Source organism: Phoca vitulina, unplaced genomic scaffold, assembly GCF_004348235.1.
Source record: "Phoca vitulina isolate PV1807 unplaced genomic scaffold, GSC_HSeal_1.0 scaffold9, whole genome shotgun sequence".
NCBI classification, from domain to species: domain Eukaryota; kingdom Metazoa; phylum Chordata; class Mammalia; order Carnivora; family Phocidae; genus Phoca; species Phoca vitulina.
Window position 1 is genome coordinate 28,814,276 of NW_022589712.1, and position 21,365 is coordinate 28,835,640.

At 34.6% G+C, this 21,365-nt stretch overlaps 1 protein-coding gene across 17 annotated transcripts in view; it reads left to right on the forward strand.

Annotated features, from left to right (window-relative positions):
- The window catches only part of AHI1 (Abelson helper integration site 1), a 221,376-nt gene that overhangs the window by 69,835 nt on the left and 130,176 nt on the right, over positions 1–21,365 (forward strand). For all 17 annotated transcript variants that reach the window (XR_004299980.1, XR_004299981.1, XR_004299983.1 and 14 more), the window contains 4 exons: positions 391–521; positions 2,267–2,407; positions 16,499–16,695; positions 20,856–20,882. Coding sequence is in view for 13 of the 17 variants with exons in the window: in XM_032407823.1 (XP_032263714.1) it covers positions 391–521; positions 2,267–2,407; positions 16,499–16,695; positions 20,856–20,882 (496 nt within the window). In the remaining 4 variants the exon portion in view is untranslated. The remainder of the gene's footprint in view (positions 1–390; positions 522–2,266; positions 2,408–16,498; positions 16,696–20,855; positions 20,883–21,365) is intronic.

A 21,365-nucleotide genomic window follows, 5' to 3' on the forward strand; every position in this document is an offset into this window, starting at 1 on the left:
CTGAGCTCTGGAACTCACTCTTCTTTTTGTTTTTAAAGATTTTATTTATTTGACAGAGATACAGTGAGAGAGGGAACACAAGCAGGGGGAGTGGGAGAGGAAGAAGCAGGCTCCCCAAGGAGCAGGGAGCCCAATGTGGGGCTTGATCCCAGGACCCCGGGATCATGACCTGAGCCGAAGGCAGGCGCTTAACAACTGAGCCACCCAGGCGCCCCTGGAACTCACTCTTCTTTATTCTGCATCCATCATAGAATGTCTCCCATGTAACAGATTCTCAAAAAATTGTTTGTTAAATGCAAATGAAGTATTTAAAAGAAACGGTTTTTTTCACTACCAATCTTTTCAATGGGTAAGATAGGTTACATTTGTGAAATCTTATTTTGTTTGTAGATTAGCAGCAAGGAAATTTGTAGGTGCAGCAAATTATCGGGAAAAGATTCATAGTACTTTGACACCATGTGGGACTTTTCTCTTTGCTGGAAGTGAAGATGGTATAGTATATGTTTGGAACCCAGAAACAGGTAAATATTTCATTGATCTTAAAAAATTTGGGGTGTTTGTTTTTATTTTTGAAGAAGTGTGGAAACTACCATTTTATGGAGTAATTTTCAAGAAAATTCTGATTTCAGGTTCTCAGTTATGTTTTTCCAAATGGGGGAACTGATAATGGGACTCAGCTGCAGTCTTAAATTTATATTAAATTCTGTTTTTATTGTTTTGATATCTTCATGGATTTAGAATTTCACATTATAATTCAAGGTTTATTCTTTCCTTGCCTATAATAAGGTATTAGCAATCTTAAGAGAAGTATTTTTTATTGTGGTTGACATACAATATTAGTTTCAGGTGTACAACAAACATGATGATTCAACAGTTATATACATTTCAAAATGCTCACAATGATAAGTATAGTTACCATGTGTCACCATACAAAGTTATTACAGTATTATCTATTAAGAGAAGTGCTTAATTAAGATTGTAATGCAAAATACAGAATATTTATAACCTGAATTTGGAATGTAAGTGGGTATACAAATGGCTAAATGTCTGTAATATATTTTTTATTAGAAATAAACGTATTCCTGTCAAAGTTTTGGTGTCTGAAACTTAATAGCAATATACCTGGGGCTCCTGACTAGCTCAGTTGATAGAGCTTGCGACTTTTGATCGTTGGGGTCATAAGATCCAGCCCCACATTGGGTATAGAGATTACTTAAAAGTAAAATTCTTAAAAAAAGCAAAAGCAATTTACCTCAATTACTGTAATTCATGTTTTCCCAATACAATAAATCAGTACATTGGGAAGTTCATTTGTGCCTCACCTTTGCTTTTCAAAAGAAAAGCTAAAACCACATAAACTTTTTTTAGCAATAAATTGAGAGAATTTTGTAAAATATAAAATATCTCTAATCAGTAGTATTTGGTTCACTGTGTTTATTCTCTTGATTTTTTTCCCCTAAGTTTTTATTTAAATTCCAGTTAGTTAACGTACAGTGTAATACTAGTTTCAGGTGTAGAATTTAGCAGTCCATCACTTTACATATACAACACCTGGTGCTCATCACAGCACGTGCTCTCCTTAATTGCACATTCTCTTCATCTTTCCTTTAAGCGTTTTTGACTAGTTGGTTCACTTAGGGTTTTTTTTTCTCTTACTGTGTTTTGATACTTTAGCATCAGTTTGGAAGTGTTAAATCTCTTTTCTCCTTCAATAAATTGATCTTGGTTCTTTGATTTTTGAGCTCCGGTTTTCATAGGTTCCTTAGACCTCTGCTGTAAGGCCTCTTTTAGCCATTAATAATCATATGTATCTTTAAAGCAGGTGGTACCTCAGTCTCTGGAAAAAAAATAGAAAAATGAATTCCCCACCAAACCTCCGTTAACCAGTGTCTTCAGTTTTAGATCCTGCAGTTCCTCCCAGAGTTCTCCCTGAGTTCTTTGTTATTAGTTGGCATTTGCTCAGCTGTCAGATCTCAGAGTCAGGTACTTCTCTCCTGCCAAGCTCTTTTTTTTCTTTTTTTTTTTTTTGGTGCCTTGAAAACTTCAGTGAAGAGGTTGGGATGAGAAGTAGAAAGAGGAGGTCCAACAGGATGCAAAATAATTACTTAATATAAGAGTTACTCAACTATTTTTAAGTAATCAATGTTTTCATGTAAATAATGCAAGCTTTGTTATTACTATAACTGTTTTTAGTAAGTTAAAGAATAATCTTCTAATGAGAGATATTTGAGACAGTACAAATTATTGCATGTCTTTTCTTATTTAGGAGAACAAGTAGCAGTGTATTCTGACCTGCCATTCAAATCACCCATTCGAGACATTTCTTATCACCCACTTGAAAATATGGTTGCATTTTGTGCATTTGGGCAGAATGAGCCAATTCTTCTATATATTTATGATTTCCATGGTAAGTTCACTGCTGATAAGAAAAGAATATTTTAAGTAACCTTTACTTTTAGACTAAACCAGGAATCATGAGCTTTGTGAAAACTGTCAGCCTTTGTATTAATAAAGCTCTCTTGAATATATTTTAAGAAACAAATTAAATAGATTATATTATGTTATAACATTTTACTTTTCCACAAGCACTATTATTATGGAGTTTAAATATCAGCAAAGGTACACATAAATGGTTGTGCCCTTTTGTTGGAATCACAGAAAGGTAATCATCACTTTCTTTCTAAATTTAAATAAAATTCACCTAAAAATTATTTGGGAATGTGTTAACTAAATTTAAAAGGTAAACAACATTTAGGAAGTAGGGATCTTTAATGTTTTCTGTTGAATATTTAGTTTCTTATTCCATGTTTTTGTTTTTCACTAAAGTACATAGTTGTAATAAGCTATAGTTTTAAGAATTTCTTAGCCTAAAAGGAAGGTAAAAACATCAAATGTCAGTGAAAATAAGATCTGGAATTAGAAATTTAAAGTCTTTTTCTACTCTAAAATTATGCTATTTTGTCTTTCTGAGAAAAAATAAGGAAATAAAGACTGGACACATTTTTTTCAGGAATAAGATGGTATTCTTAGAATTATTTGGATTTATGCTATTTTTAAACATTTCTTTAATTATTTAATTTCTGTCCTGAAATTAGGATTTCATTGTTCTGCACTGTATGTACTCATGGTGCTGTCACTCCCACAACTGCAGTTCCTTTTCTTTATATATTAAATCTTGTTCAAAAATAAACGGTCATCATTAGTCTCTGATTTGTTTAGGATGTCATGTATCATCATTCAGTGTTTTTGCTAAGCTAGGATGGCTTACATACAATATCTTATATGCCTAAATATACAAATACATATATATATATGTATATATACACACACACACACACATATATATGTAGGTAACATTAACGTGGAATTTGGCAGAGAGTCTTAAATTTAAATGAAATGTGAGTGGTTATTGCGTTAATACAAATATTGGTTAGCAGTTAATTGGTTATTGGTTAATGGTTGTGAGAAGTGCTAAATGATTAGACAGTTAAGTTCTTTTTTTTTTAATTTTTAAAATTTTATTATGTTATGTTAGTCACCATACAATACATCATTAGTTTTTGATGTAGTGATCCACGATCCATTGTTTTCGTATAACACCCAGTACTCCATGCAGTACGTGCCCTCCTTAATACCCATCACTGGGCTAACCAATCCCCCCTCCCCTCTAAAACCCTGTTTGTTTCTCAGAGTCCATAGTCTCTCATCGTTCATCTCTTCCTCCGATTTCCACCCCCTTCATTTTTACCTTCCTTCTCCTGATGTCCTTCATGCTATTCCTTATGCACCCCAATGTTCATAGCAGCAATGTCCGCAATAGCCAAACTGTGGAAGGAGCCAAGATGCCCTTCAAAAGATGAATGGATAAAGAAGATGTGGTCCACATATACAATGGAATATTACTCAGCCATCAGAAAGGATGAATACCCAACTTTTACATCAACATGGATGGGACTGGAGGAGATTATGCTAAGCAAAATAAGTCAAGCAGGGAAAGTCAATTATCATATGGTTTCACTTATTTGTGGAACATTAGACAGTTAAGTTCTAAACCTGAAATTGTTGATCATTGTATGGATTTTATTATGCTCTTCCAGGCAAATTATATTAGAAAAAAAATATGTAAAATTGAGATTTATTTTGAAAAATTTTACCGAGAAGAAATACCAAATTTCTCTAACACATATTCAAACCTGGTGTCTAGTTCAAACATGTGTCCTGAAACAGGCCGTTCTTTGTGTGCACTCTCACTGTTTACATGACAGGGAGTCACACCTAGGCGCTGCATCCGCATCACTGGGCCTGGTGTACGGAAGGAGGCAGCTCGGTTATTTCCTCAGAACCTTTAGAGCTTTCACAACAGTCTCCATTCAATTCCTAATGTGCTTTGTAGGCTTTTGAAATTGTCACTACAAAGGCAAGTGGAAGTTCCACTCTTTTTCTTTCTTTCTGCAGTATTTTTTCTGTCATTGATCAAGGCTTTCCATCATTAGTTAGCCCAGTTGGGTTTGCCAATTTGGTTTTTAGACAGTAGGCATTTAGACCAAGAAGTCCATTCTAGAAGCATAAGCAGAAAAAGCAAAGCATTTTTAGGAGTTCAAAAGCAGAGGTTTTAGGTTCAATTCTGTTTCTGTAGTGACCTTGTGCAAGCCTCTTGCCTTCCTGAAGCTCCCATTTCCTCATCTGGTAAGTGGCACTGCTACTCTCCACACCTGTGCTGCCTCAGGGGGCCATTTTTGAGGTTACAGTGAGGCGGGGACTGTGAAAGTACTTTGTAAATTGATAAGGACTATAATAAAACAAGGAAAAAGGTAAAATGGGTGGTTATCATGCTCATTTAACCCGTATATACTTGACTTTATGGGAACTGAGGTTTTAATATGCTGATAAGCACCTCTATATGAAAGGGAATTGAAAAAAGGTTTTTTTCCCCCCTCTCTATTCATTCTGTTGGCAGCCTTTTTTTTTTTTTTTTTTTTTTTAATTAGAATGTGCACCTTTCTGGGTCAGTTGTATTAGAAAATAAGTGCATGAAGTTAAGGACATTATATCTGTACTGTATTAATGGAGAAAAGGATGGAATTCAAAGTGTTTCAGAAATTAAAATGTTCAAATAATACACATGAAATTAAAATTATTTTGTGCCATGATTTTAGAACACAATTTTCAGTATACTAACACCTTTACAAACAAAACTCAAAATGTTTCAACACATTTTCCTAACTCTTTGCTGCCTATTTTTAAAATGAGGAAGCTTAGGAAGAAGTTACATAATCCCAAGCAATCCAAAATTTAGCACAGTTCTTGTGTATGGTATATAGTCATAAGGAAACAAAAAGTTGTTTTAGACTCTGAAGTATTTTACTCATTAAATGCAAGCCATAATCATCAAGTCAATAGTATTTAGATTTTTCATTAAAACTTACAATATTTATTATTAACTTGTTAGAGGTTTGCCTTATATCTTACTTATTTTTAATGCAGGAATATTTTGCCCACACTTTCTTGGCTTGAAAATAAAGTTTACATGTTATCTTTACATAAGTGTTTTTAGTGGTATAAAATTAGAAAGATATAGAACAGTTACATGATTTTTAAATAGTATTTATCAGAGCTGCTCATACATTTAGGTATTTTTCAAGGAAAATGGAGCAAACTCATTTTTTTTTTTTTTTTGTAAGTTAAATAAGCTGCGAATGAGACCACAATGGTAGCTAAATGTATCATCTATCTTTCAGTTCTAGCAAAATCTGTGAAGAGTCAGCAAGCATCTTTCCCTGTTAAGCATATGTTCAGGTTGTGGTCTTTTGGGTCTTTCATTCTACTGACTTTTTGCTTTTTTTGGTAAGAAATACAATTTTTACTTTCAGAAGGCAGTTTTATTTGCCTGATGTTGAAAGGGTTAATCATCTAGTAATACAAAATTTAGTCACAGAGTACCACAAATAATGTACTTTTAGGATTCCCATAATAACAGAGTGCTAGTCAGAAGAAACGGCTTCTGCTGAATTAAATTTATGAAGCTAGACTTCAGCAGTTAATGTTCTGTTATTAATATTTGTCTACCTCCATCTCTAGGATCTTGTTCTAAATGTAGTGATAATCATAACTAATACTTTCAAAGCACTTTCTTTGTTTCTGCTACTGTTTTAAGCACTTTACATTTTTACATATCATTTTTCACAATAATCTTAAGAGTTAGGTCCTATAATTATCCTCATTTTACATGAGCCAGAACTTGGATCCATACAGTCTGGACTTGGAGACTGTGCTCTTACTTGCTACACTAACCTGCCTTTTTAGCAAATTTCCTGAAATACTAGCTTTTGATTGTCTAATAAGCAAGGCTTTTTCTTTTTTTTCTGCAATACCATTTACTTTATGCCACTCTGTGGAGTATGTGATTTCTATTATCTGTACTTTGAAGGCAGTAGAGATGGAGGCTTATTCATCTTTTTATTACCAATACTTAGCCTGAATACTGACACACAGTGAATATACATGTAGTATTTTAAGTAGGATCAAGTGTTAATTTGGGAAGTTCTCAGCATTATTTGATAATCCCAGGTGATGAGCCTAATTTTCCACTAGGTGGCAGTCTCTTCTCTGAATCAGTGTTAACTCTGGAGTACTTTGTCATAGTATTTTAGGCCAGACAAATCTTTATTGAGCATCTACTGTGTGCCAAGTTGAGCAGGGCTGTAAAATCCAGGAATCAGACCCAGATTACCATGCTCTTTTCCAGTCTTTTGTGCTTCCCACGTAGTTGATTAAACCTCTGGAAGAATTTTAGTTACACTGAACAGCAATCTCAACCATTGACACTAAATGTGATTTTATTTAAAGAATTCATATTCATTAAGAACCACCTACATTGTTGTTGTTGATAGCTTTATTTTTCACACTGTGACATACTGTATCCGAGTTCAAGGTAATGGATACCTTTATATTCCTATAAAAATTTTGTTATATAACTCGCTCATTGACCAAAAGTCCATGGTGTTTGCAATTCCTTGTCTAACATAGTACCTGGTATATTACTGATGTGCAATAAGTGTTTAAAATAAGAATTATAAATCCTATAGATAGCATTTTCCTCTTAAATTTTATAAAAATATAGAATGAAAGCCATGATCAGTGAGTAAATTGGGGGCTAATAATAATAGTGGTAGTAGTAGCTAACATTTATCAAATATTTACTGTGTGTCCTCTGCTCTTATGAGCATTTTACGTACATGCTTCCATACAGCCCTTTCAAAACCCCACAAGGTAGATGCTATTATTATCTTCATTTTGCAGATGATGAAACTGAGGCACAGGGAGAATGAAGTAATTTTCATAAGGTCACACATTTACCCAGCTGAGTCTAGAGCCCATATTCTTAAAACACTAAGCTACTTATTTAGTCTTTGCATTTCCTATTTCATGAAGTAATTTAATTAAAAAGGTAGCCAGATATTCCTGTGATGAAGTGTATCGTTTGTTTTCAATTTTAATATTTAGGAGGAGCCCTTAAGACTAAAAGGAACTTTGGTTATCTAGTATCATTAATAGTTCATTCTTTTACAAATATTGGGGATAATTATAATGCATTAAGCAGTTGTATTCTCAGTATAATCCAAAATATGAATTATCTTTATTATGTAGCATTTGATTTTAATGTAACTAACTTTATAATATTTTTGCAACAAGATAATGTCTAGTTGAAATTAATTTAATATGCATAGTTGTCTGTATAATTTAATAGTGTTCTTAAAGTACTAATGATGCATGATTCAAAGACAAACTCAGTTACTACAGTTCTCATACTTGGATAAGATTATACAGTAACATATATAACTGATTGTAGGTCATAGTTTAAGTATCTATTTTTAGCCTAGTAGAAGAATTAAGATATAGAAATGCCATATTTGAAGACGAGCTTAAACTACCTATTTCTTGGTCATATCCTGAAGTCTCTATTTTAATATTCTCCACATAATGGATACTTTGATTTGAAAGGCTGTGTCATTCAAGGATTCAGGACAAATAAAAAACTGGCTTTGAACGTAAATCAGAGCCCTGAATTCCTCATCCAGGCATTTTTTTTTTAAATGCTTACATTCATGCTTTTTAAAGTGCACCAAGAAGGAAGAGTGATAACGGTGCAAAATAGCAGTGTGGTGGGAAAGACTGGAGTAGGAGTTAGCTCATTGGGGTTCTAGGCAGAGTGCCATCACTTTCTGTTTGACCCTGGTCAAGTAACAGCATTTTTGCATCTGTTTTTTAACCTGTAAAATCAAAATACCTGTCCTGTTTTATCTCAGTGTTTCATCAAAGAATAAAGCATGGTATGGAGCAGGGATATATTAAGAGCTCCTGAACCAGGCTGCAGCAGAGAAATCCTAGCTGTTTTCTATAGCAATGCACACGTCACACAGTTGAGTTGAATAGCATGATGTGTGAAAAGTGATTGATAATGGAATAGGAAGTCAACATAAGGACAAGAGCATGTACTTCAGGGATTTGGAGATAGTTTATTATATTTTGGCGTTCACCTAACAGATTTGCTGAATGATGGTAGATGCTCTCACTTTTGGTTGACTTTGAGACATGAATCTGTTATACTTCCTTGTTAGAAAACTTTGGACAGGGCGCCTGGGTGGCTCAATCGTTAGGCGTCTGCCTTCGGCTCAGGTCATGATCCCAGGGTCCTGGGATCGAGCCCCGCACCGGGCTCCCTGCTCAGCGGGAAGCCTGCTTCTCCCTCCCCCACTCCCGCTGCTTGTGTTCCCTCTCTTGCTGTCTCTCTCTCTGTCAAATAAATAAAAAAATCTTTTTTTTTAAAAAAAAAAGAAAACTTTGGACAGTTTCATTAGTAGCACAAGTTCTCCTTAACATATTAAATATGCCAAGGAAATACAAAATAACTAACAGGCCCTGAATGCACCCAGGCTACTAAAGTTGAAGTGTTACTCAATAGAACTTCTCTGGCCCATCCACACAGTTTCTTTTCTTTTTTTTTTTTTTTAATTTATTTATTTATTTGAGAGAGCGAGAATGAGAGAGAGAGAGAGTACATGAGAGGGGGGAGGGTCAGAGGGAGAAGCAGGCTCCCCGCTGAGCAGGGAGTCCGATGCGGGACTCGATAGCGGGACTCCAGGATCATGACCTGAGCCGAAGGCAGTCGCCTAACCAACTGAGCCACCCAGGCGCCCCACACAGTTTCTTAAGATTAGGTGAAGCAGGAACAAATCAGGCCCCGAAAAATACAATTAAAAAAAGAAAAAGTTTTAAGCCCTTGAACATTCTTGTCTTAGTCCATTCTGACCACTATAACAAAATACCAGAGCCTACATGGCTTGTAAACAACAGAAATTTATTTCTCACAGTTCTGAATGCTGGGAAGTTCCGAGATCAAGGCTTGGCAGATTCGGTGTCCAGTGAGAGCTCACTTTTGGGTTCATAGATGGCACCTTCTAGCTGTAACCTCACATGGTAGAAGGGACAAAGGAACTCTCTGAGGCCTCTTTTATAAGGGGATTAGTGCCCTTCCCATTCATAAGGGCTCTGCTCTCATGACCTCCCAAAAGGCCCCACCTCCCAGTACCACCACTTTGGGTGTTAGGACTTCAACATGGGAATTTCAGGGGGACACAAACATTCAGACCACAGAAATTCCCTACACATATCAAACACTAGAGGAAAGCAAGGAGCATGCTGCATAACTGCTGAATGCTGGGAACCTAGCATGGTAGACCTACCAGCTTACAGTAATGCTATAATTAGAAATAGAATCATTTATAAGTAAAAGAATTAGGTATCCAGTAAAATGACAGTACGCATTAACAGAACTGTATCTAATAATAGGTCTTGAACAAAGGGATTAAGTGTTGAACCAAAAGGAAATCTTACTGTTAATATAGTACAAGAGAAAGAATATTTTGATTTTTTTAGTTGTACTTTGTTATAAAGTCAATAACATAAGTAAACATAGGTTTTAATAATAACAAACCTTGTATTCACTTCAAATGCAAAGGGCTCTGGATTAAAATATCTTAGTTCCTCTGTTCTTCCTCCTATAAAGATAAAAATCTCCTGAGAAAACCACGTTATTTCTTATAATGTTTAAGGCCAGAACATACACAAAAGCACTGAACTTATTATAAATCAAAATCTGATTATCAATTATGAAAACACTTTATGAATTTTTTTTAGTTGTATGAAATTTAGAATCCCCAATTATAGCCAGTTGTAGGTAGATTTGGAAGTAATTTGATGGATATAACGTTCCTTTAAGCAAATGTACTTGCCACCTCTATGTTCTCAGCCCCTTGTGGATACAGCTCTGCTACGCCAGTTAGCACATAGCAGTAATTTCTTGTTGACCTCCAAAAGATTCAAACCCCAAGAGGGGGCCAGTGTCTTTGTATTCCCAGAGCCTGCTCTAGTGCACTCCTCAAAAAGTGGTGGATGGATGGGGTGAGACTGTTAAAATTTTGAGTTTTATCAGGTTAGGTTAGAATTTTAAATGTACAAAGTTAAATGAGCCAAAGAAGAGAAAACGACTAAGTGAAGAAATACAGTTTGTTTAATTGCAGCATCATACTCCAATCGTGGTCTATGTAAAAATGTTTTAGAAAGCTTTGAAATGTTAGAAGCATAAAGCTTGAAGGAATTTCAGAAAGCATCAATTATGACCTATTTTACAGTGAAATAATCTGTATAGTGTTACACAGATAGATGTATATATTGTGGAGGGCTAGGGAGGGGAGGAATGCAAGAACTTGTAAGTAGCCTCTGTTTCTAGTATCTGAGAAACTAGGTCTTTGTGAGTATTTTTGCAGATTTCTTTTATGGCTGCCTTCACAGTACTAGGAGTGTTAAAGATAAAGTAGGGTGTTAATGTGACTCCTTGAAATCCAGTCAGATGGCTTTTGTATAGAAAATTCCCCTTAAACAACAGAAACAAATATTCATAATTGTTTGAGGTTTATTTTTGTTACCTGCATCCATGTGGGCCATTTTAATTCTTTCTGAAAGGCATCATAATACCACAAAAAAATAAATATTTAGGTGCTTTTTGTTATTTTTTACCAGTTTTAAAAAAATTCCTTTTTTAAAAAAAATATAATACATGTTTAGCATAGCATAATACTTAGAAAATACAGTTTGGCAAAAAGAATAAGATAAATACCAAAATCCTGCTATCCTGTATAACTGTTGCTTATATCCGCATTTATATGCTTCACGTGCCCACTCAGAGCTTAATGTGAAATTGTGGTTGGCAATAGATAACTAGCAAGTACAGAAAAACAGGGAGTCAGAAAATGCCATTAAATAGTCAAATCCAGCTTTACTTTCCATTCATAACAAAAAACAATGAAATGTTAAAAGGACAGTTTTGAAAAAAATAAGGCAAAGATCGTGAGACATAATTTTCGTCTGTTGAGTCATTCATCCCTGGCTCATCTACTACTGTTAAGCTTTCTGATTTCCAATTCATAGAGCACTTTTCCTTCACAGCTTCAGTTTCTCTTGTTCTTTAAACAATCTTTGAATATTTGGGAGTAGATTGTCAGAGTGCTATAAAGGAAGTCCAAAATATGTACTGAGAAAACGCAGTCAGACCCATGTAGATTTTCCATCTGAGAACAGTACAGCTACACTTCCATCTGAGGACAGTAATTGGTACTGAAGAATGAACATCTATCTCTGAAAGGGTGGACTGTAAGCAGGTCTTCTCCCTCAGTAATGGTCCCTGGTACTTACATCATCAGGGTCTGCAGGGAGAGAGTGCCCCTTATTATTGAGCTGTGCTTTATTCAGAGTGTGTAAATGAACTGAGGCATGAATATAGTGATCAAGGACCCAAAATTTTTTATATGTGCTATCTTAAATTCATGGTTGGTGCAACCAAGGTTGGTGACTAAAAAAAAATGATCATCTTTTTGTATATTCATTATATTGCTTTATAAATTATTTGCCTCTGATTAATAATATATTAGCAATATTTCATCATGGCAATTATACTTCTGTGTATAATCTTAGTGGCTGAATTCCCTTTCATTAAATGAATACACCATAATTTATTTAAATGATTGTTGTACAATTCCACTGTTACATATTTTTTCAGTATTTTAAGCAGTACTTCACTACACAGCTGGCTACTCTTACTCAATTTGTTTCTTATGAAAAAGTATCTTGAAGTACAGTGGATCAGTTAAACAGGCAAAAAAAAAAAAAAAAGAACCCATCACTTTCTAATTTTCCCTTTTTTTCCTCCTTATTCCTTCTTATTGGTGAGGTTGAATATATTTTTTTATTGGCCATATAGTTATTCTTTTGAATTTTCTGTAGTGGTCCTCTGCCCATTTTCTGTTAGATTATTTATTTTTAATTCATTTTATGGGGACTGTTTGCATGTTAAGAATATTAACCCCCAGGCCACCTGGGTGGCTCATTTGGTTAAACATCTAAGTTTGTCTCAGGTCATGATCTCCAAGTCCTGGGATGGAGCCCACATCTGGCTCCGTGCTCAGCAAGGAGTGCTTGTCCCTCTCCCTCTGCCCTTCCCTCCTACTTGTGTGCGCATGTGCACTCTCCCTCTCTTTCTCTCTCTTTCAACTAAATAAAATCTTTAAAAAAAAAATTAAACCCTTTTATCACTAGCTTGTCATTTGCTTTTTTTAGTGTGAGCAGCCTTATTGAAGTATAATTGACATGCAATATATTTAAAATGTACATTTTGATAAGTGTAGACATATTTAAACACTTGTGAGACCATCATCTCAATGAAGATAATGAACATATCCATCATCTCTAAGTTACTTTGTGCTCCTTTGAAATCTCTCCCTACCTCCTCTGTCCCCCAGTCAATCCCTACGAATTAATTTCCATTTTCTAGAATTGTATATAAGTGAGACCATTTATACCATGTACTCTCTTTCTGTCTGGCTTCTGTCACTCATAATTACTTTGAAACTTATCTATTTTAGATTTTATCAGTAGTTCATCCTTTTTATTTCATTTTATGATAGATCACAGTTTGTTTTTCTCTGTCCACCTGTTGATGGGTGTCAGGGTTGTACCCAGCTTTTAGCTATTAGAAATAAGCTGCTAAGAATATGCATCTACAAGTCTTTGTATAAACATGTGCTTTCATTTCTTCTGAAGAAATTCCTAAGAGTAGAAGGGCTGTATCCAATTGCAGATGTCCATTTAACTTCTTAAGAAGCTGCCCAACTGTTTTTAAAAGTGGTCAGGCCATTTAACCTTCCTACCAGCAGTGTGAAGGTTTCAGTATCTCCATAGCCTTGCTAAATTTGAAGTGGTCAGTCTTTTTAATTTTAGCCCCTCTCATAGGTGTACAGTGCTATTTCACAGTGCTTTGAATTTGTTTATCTTTAGTGACTAATGATGTTGAGCCATCTTTTCGTGTACATATTTGCCATCCATTTATCTTCTTCAGTGAAGTGTCTGTTCAAATTTTTTGCCCATTTTTTAATTGGCTTGTTTGTTTCTGACTATTGACTTTTAATTAAGAGTTAGGTTTTCTCTATACAAGCGGTGCTCAATTAGATACATGATTTGCAAACATTTCCCCCAGTCTTTGTCTTGTCTTCTAATTGCTTTCTTAACAGTTTTCAAGAACAAATGTTTGAAATTTTGATGAAGTCCAAAATTACCAATTTTTTTCTTATATGAATTTTTCGTTTTGTATCTACACATCTTTGCCTAATCCAAGCTCACAAAAATATTCTCCTGTGTGTTCTATGAAGGTCTCTTATGGGGACACCTGGGTGGCTCAGTCGGTTAAGCATCTGCCTTCGGCTCAGGTCATGATCCCAGGGTCCTGGGATCGAGTCCCGCATTGGGCTCCCTGCTCAGCCGGGAGACTGCTTCTCCCGCTCTCTCTGCTGCTCCCTCTGCTTGTGCTCTCTGTCAAATAAATAAAATCTTTAAAAAAAAAAAAAGATTTAAAAGAAATTCTCTTATGGTTTTACATTAGATTCATTTTGAGTTATTTTTTGTACATGGTATAGCGTTTAGATTCTTTTTTGAGTTATTTAGATTCATTTTAAGTTATTTTACATTTAGATTCATTTTGAGTTATTTTTTATACATGGTATAAAGTATGTATCAAAGTTCGTTTACTCACATAAGAATATCCAATTGTTCTAGCACTATTTGTTGAAAAGATTGTCTTTTTTACATGGAATTCCTTTTACACCTTGTCCATACATGCTAGACTCTTTTCTCTTAATCTGTTTATCTTTATGCCAATAATGAAGTGTCTTGATTACTGTAGCTTTATAGTAAGACTTGAAGTCAAGTTGTTTAAGTCCCCTTTGTTTTTTTCAAAGTTGTTTTAACTCTTCTAAGTTCTTTGCATTTCCATGTGGATTTTAGAATTTGACAATTTCTCCAAAAGTGACCTACTGGAATTTTGAGTGGGATTACACTGAATGTACAGGTCATTTGAAGAGAACTGATGTTTTAACAATATTGATTTTTCTAACCATGAACATAATATATCTCTTTATTTTAGGTTCTTCTTCCGTTTCTCTCAGCAGTTTTGTAGTTTTCAATATGCATGTCTTTCACATCTTTTTTTTTTTAAGTGTTTTTATTTATTTTTGTGGGGGGGAGAGGGGGAAAAAAACAAGTGGGTGGGAGGGACAGAGAGAGAAGCAGACTTCCTGATGAGCAGGGAGCCCAATTCAGGACTCTATCCCAGGACCCTGGGATCATGACTTGAGCCGAAGGCAGACACTTAACTGACTGAGTCCAGGCGCCCTCACATCTTTCATCACTTTTTCCCAAAGTATGAAATATTTTTATAGCATTGTAAATGACATTTTTAAAAAATTTCAGTTTCTGATTATTTGTTACATGAATATAGAAATACAGTTATTTCTGTATGCTGATCTTGTGTCTTGGAACCTTGCCTAAAGTTGATTATTAGTTCTAATGGCTTATTGTTTAGATTCCATTCAGATTTTTTACACAAAGTAGGGCCAGGACCTGAGATCGAGCAAGTCTCTCCTTAAATTTTCTTCCTCATGTACTTCACTTGCCTCACTGTCATCTTAGCTCTGCATAGATGATTCTATCTGTAAAGAAAGACAGTTTTATTTCTTCCTTTTATACATTCTATCTGCTTTTTGGTAGTGTCAAGCAGGAGGGCAAATCTGGTCCTTTTTACTCTTAGTTTGGCCAGAGATAGAAGAACTATATTACTTGTCATTTGCTTTTTAATTTTGATTATGATAGTTTTTTATTTTAATGAAGACTCTATAAATGTTTATGTAGCAAAATCTGTCCATCTTTTATGTTGACAATTCTTAGCATTTTCTGACTCATGCAGTCCTTTGACAAATAATCTGATAAAAGTTATGGATCTGATTTCCAGAAACATTTATACATATTCATATTTCTGTATGTAACTTCAGTAGTACACAGAATCCCTGAAGGCTGGTCTGTTGAGTCCCTGTTACAAATCTTGATTATATCAATTACTCTTCATGTTATATTTAGAAAGGCCTTCTATTTAAAAGTATATAATTAAGGAAATACTTTTTAAATGATCACGGTATGTTTTTTCTCCTTTGTATATTCAAACGGGTGTTTACAGATTTTCAAATTCCTTAATTTTAAATGATCAAATGAGATAACATATGTGAAAGCCTTCTAAAACCATGAAGTGCAGTATATATACTGTTGTCCTTGTCATCATCATCATCATCATCAAAACATTCACCCTTTTGACCATCTATTCCAGCCTGAGAATTAAAGCCAAAGAAAGAATTATTTTAAGAAATAATTTGAACTATGAAAGTACTCCTACACACATGGTCTGTAATGAGGGAAAACAGAAAACATTGTAAATATTCAGTAATAGGAGAATGCATGAATAAATAATAGTGCTTCATTAGATGAGATGTTGTAAAGGATTTAAAAATGGTAATTACATAGTAATAAACATATGAAAGATGTCTGTATTTAAATTGAAAAACTTTACATTGTATTCCTATTATGGTATCTTGCATAAAATGTACATATGCATAAAGATTAAGAGGGATATAGAAATATGAAAACAGTTGTTTTAGGGAGATGGGTTTGTAAATAATTATTTTTATTATTCTTGCCTTTCCTTTAATTCTACTCTGTATGCCTTTGAGTTTTTATATTAAACGTTTTCTGTATACATATATTTAAAGTTAGGCTCCCATCCCAGTTTGTTGTTTACCAGACCGAGAGATTGCCATGGCCTTCAAGGCTCAATTATAATACTGCCTGACATAAATTATCTGTGAAATTATTTTTTTCCTTTTTATGTTTTTATAGTATTTAAAAACTTCACATTTTATCAGTCATGTTGTCTTATTATTACCCAGTTTTTAAAATGTATTATGTAGTTCCTGATCATTTATTTAATGCTACAATTTCATGGCTTAATTATTTCATTGTGCCTTTGTTGTGTTGACTTGAACTAATTATAGATTTATTTTTCCAGTTGCCCAGCAAGAGGCTGAAATGTTCAAACGCTACAATGGAACATTTCCATTACCTGGAATACACCAAAGTCAAGACGCTTTATGCACCTGTCCTAAACTGCCTCATCAAGGCTCTTTTCAGATTGATGACTATGTCCACACTGAACATTCTTCAATGAAGATGCAGCAAGTGAAACAGAGACTCGATTCTGTCACAGTATGTTTAATGATTTTATGCAGTTGAGAAGTTGGAAATTTTAAAACCATTTTGATTCTGTTTTACATTGCCGTGCCAATAAATATTAATTCAACAAAGTAAGTCAGTTACTTAAAAATAGACTTTCTTGTGCTTTTATAGTTCCTTTGTGGTGTTTATTCTAACATCACTCACTGCAGTAAATAGACCAATTTAGGATAATCTACAGGCTTTCCTGACCTGATATTCCTGTAAAAACCAACCCAAGGCCTGTTTTGCTGTTTAAAAATGGAAGTGTGTGTATGTGTGCATATGTACAACACGCACAAACACAACAAACACCAACCTGGGAAAATATTTACATAAAATATGTTAGGTTCAGCCTCTTTAATGTGCAAAACTAAACAATAAAGAAAAATAGACCTCCACAAAGAAATGGATAAAATTAATAAGCATGTACCTCCAAAAAGAAGACACAAATGTTCCTTAAGCATATTTAAAAGGTCTGTTATCTCACTACAAGAAAAAAAGTGCCGTAAAAACCAGGTATTGCTCATAAAACTGGAAAATAGATTATGAAAATGAGGAGGATGCTTAGTTAAAAATATTGTGCTATTTATTCTGTTATAAAATTCTACATAGTCTTTCTCAAAGATAAGATGTATTGAGAAGCTTAAATATCCTTAAAAATATTTATGCTCTTTGACCATAATAGTTCTTTTAGTTAGAGTTAGCCTTGAGCTCCTTGAAGACAGGGACTGTGCAGACTTGTTCCTTGTTGTGTTCTCACCTTTTGGCACAGTGCCTGGCACTTAATAAATATTATCCCTTTCTCTCCTCCTTTGATAGGAATCTTGACCAGTTTTAAACCAAACATATCAGGAGCTACACTGAGGCACCTTTAGTTATGACTGTACTTACTTTCTCTCCTTTTCTTTCTTGAGAAAATTCAAATTTCAGGTATATCAGACTGCAGGTTTAGTTGGAATATAGGAGAAATATTTTATTCTTCTCAGTATAAATTTTAGAATATATATTATAAATTAAGAAGTTTATTTCAGTGTTATAATTCTGTGTATTTTAAGATTTTATTTTATTTTTTTAATTGAATTATGTATGGTGTTCCAGATTTTAAAAGGAATAGATAAATTGAGTTTTGAAAATTAGAGAAAAATGTTTCTTTTTAAGATTTTTTATTTATTTGTCAGAGAGAGATATAGCGAGAGAGAGAACACAAGCAGGGGGAGTGGGAGAGGGAGAAGCAGGCTTCCCGTGGAGCAGGGAGCCCGACGCGGGGCTCGATCCCAGGACCCTGGGACCATGACCTGAGCCGAAGGCAGACGCTTAACGACTGAGCCACACAGGCGCCCCGAAAAATGTTTCTTCACTAGGAAAAAAAAAAAGAAGTGTCCCTTGTCTAAAATTTTACATGACAAAATGACCTTGCAGATTTAAGAGAAACTGATTCATAGATAAATAAAAGAACAGGTTTCCTACAATCTGTTGATCTTCAGACTGTAAAACTTAACATCCTGGAATCAACTCAGTCTTGTAGCTTTTCTTTTCCATCATCTTACATAGCTGTCATATTCAGATAAATGGAAGGATATATGAACAAAAGAAAGCGGATGTAAAGGAAAAATCAGAAAGATATTTTTTAAGATATGAAATCAAAGGCATGGGGAAGCACATTGGTAATTTATTATAAGAGAAAAATTTATTTCTCTTAGAATCATTAATTTATTTAGCTTTTACCACATCTTTTTAAAAATTATTTGGAGTTTCTGTTTGCATTGGGATTGAGGTAGATCAAAGCTGCCTTTGGAAATGAAAGCTTTGTTTGCTGTGTTTTTGAAAAACCGTATTTTTCCCATGTTGAGACAATTCACTGAACTTTTTTTCAAATGTTATCTGCAGTGTTTTTTTTTCATAATGTATATAGTATGTATGGAAATAAAAAACAAAAAGTCATCTTTATTCCCATGGCAGCTCTGTTCTTTTTATATTTTACAAACATTTAGGTTGACTCGATTTTTACCTTTTGTCACAATGCCTTTTTCTTGTTTCCTATAATTTATTTTGGTAGATCCCCAATTTTTTTTTGTCAGGTTATTACTTAATCCATTGAAGACTATAACACTGGTATTCTACAGAGAAGTGTAATAGAGAAGACTTGATTACTTCTATATTATAGAAGACTGTATTACTGGAGATACTTCTTTCTTTGTAACCACAATAAGAATTTTTTGAATAAGGGGCGCCTGGGTGGCTCAGTCATTAAGCGTCTGCCTTGGGCTCAGGTCATGATCCCAGGGTCCTGGGATCGAGCCCTGCATCGGGCTCCCTGCTCCATGGGGAGCCTGCTGCTCTCTCTCCCACTTCCCCTGCTTGTGTTCACCCTCTCACTGTGTCTCTCTCTGTCAAATAAATAAATAAAAATCTTTAAAAAAAAAATTTTTTTTAAATAAAATATAGTGCAAGCTTAGGGTGTGGGTGGGTGTGTGAATTGCATAACCAATTTAATTCAACAGGCGTTTAATAGGTGTTTACTCATTAATGAGTAAAGGATACAAAAATAGAGGAGTCTGTGTTCTCTGTAGCTTTACCGTGTCGTCCTTTTGCTGTTTCCTACATAACAGGTTTGACTGTATGTTGCTGCTGCAGCAGGTCCCTGGAAGGCATACTGAGCCCAGATAGGATCTCCTAGCTAGACAGTATATTGAGAGTATTGACAAAATTCATTCTAAGGTTTTAAAATTTGATCCTCTCAGTGCATCCAGACTTGCTCAGAATCTGGGGTACCTACTAGGAGTAATCAGTCTTACAAAAAGTTGATTTATAAACCTAAAAAACATCTTACAGTGAAAGGTATACCTTTCCAGCTGCCTGCCCACTCAAGACCACTCTCCCTTTTTAAAATTAATCTAAAACCCAGGTTAGTGATTACAGAATTGATTATTAAGCAGAGTCATAGGAATAGGGATTAGATGGGTTTAAGGACATTTTATGCCAGCTTTGAAAAAAAGGTTAATTTTCTTTGCCCTATAGAAGATTTCACCTAATAATGTTTGTTTGGTGGTAACTAACATCTGTATAATTATGAGTAATAACTGACGTAATGAATTATGGGTAATAACTGACATAATGTGCTAAATGCTTTACATGTTCATCGTATTTAATCCTCAAAACCATCAAATAGTGTGGGTGCTAGTATTACCCCCATTTTACAGAAGGTGAAGTCGAGGTTTCCAGAGCCCACGCGGTATCACCCCTGTCACACGGATGGCTGGCACTGGAGCTGAGATTCAGTCCAGGCGATCGGACTCTCATGCCCAGGCAGTTTCACTTTCTCCTTTTAGGAATCGAATTACTAATATCCTTTAGACACAGTGTCTTTCCCTTAGAAATTTCTGGATAAAAAATTGATGTTCCTCTTTCAGTTCTCTTTTTTCCTAAACTCTACATTCATCATTACCGTTTTTCTTTTCTCTAGTTCTGTTGTAGGCTGATGATACATGCTAGCTAACCTTTTTTGGACTTGAGTATTTTTTGTGTCTCCTTAGCAGCAAATTTTCAAATCATTCCTTATGTGTTGACTTTTACTAGTTTCTTTTTCGGAAGTGATCCTCTCTTGGCCTTGTCCCATGAATTATAGGCAGTTCCTTTCTGTAGCTCTTTCAATACTGATCATATACTTTGCCATTCAGTTGGGTTTATTCTTAGATTTCCTCTGAAATAAATTATTAATGTGGGAATTATATTTGTGGGCATTGTTATTTATGGAGATAGTTATATATGGCAATTAATTCTGGGTGTGTCTTTGAGACATGTTAGTGCTCTGGTAGAATTTTAGCATTTTACCAGTTTATTATTATTAAGTTTGTTATTAAGTTTATTGAGGCCACATGTTTTTCTTGAGACAGATACATGTGGGCCCTCCATAGTCTTGTTCTCAGTGCCTTTTGTTGCGGCAGGTTAGATTTACTAAGAACACATTGAGTCTCTTTAATTCACAATGCAGTGTGACAGGTACAGGGTGAGGGTGATAGACAAAGAAACTCTCCCAAATGTTGATTTTGGTTATTAAAAGATTAATATCAGGATATGTTGAGAAGAGTTGATAATTTTATTAAAATGAAATTATGACTATTTCCTTACTTACTGTATTGTATTTCTTTTAGGAGGTGATACGAGCCTGTGCTGCAAAGGTAAGTAATTTTTATTGGAAGGAAGATAACTTAAAAACCGTAGCTTTCACTCTGATGTACCAAAATATTGAAATGTACCATTCGTACTTTTTAATAGGACTTTTACAAAAGTTAATCAGATGTGTATTTTCCTTATTTGAGCTTGAATTTATCAAGGAATTATATATAGGAATCTGAGAATTTAGCAAGTACCTTCATATTTTTGAAGATTTAAGAATATTAAGCAATAGGGATATATTTTCAGTAAAGGACCAGCACAGTCATTTGATCCTCTGAGAAAAATATATACGATACTTAATAGGTAAGAGACACCAGTACAGTTCAGTGGATGTATGCTGAGTAAATTGTATAAGCCTTGAAATGCATGCAAGCTGCACAGGAATAGCAATGATACACGGTGCTGATAATGCTCTTGATCGTTTATACCAATGTTTCACACTTCTTTTTCCATTTAGCTATGTAGCAATTCTGAGGCACAGATTA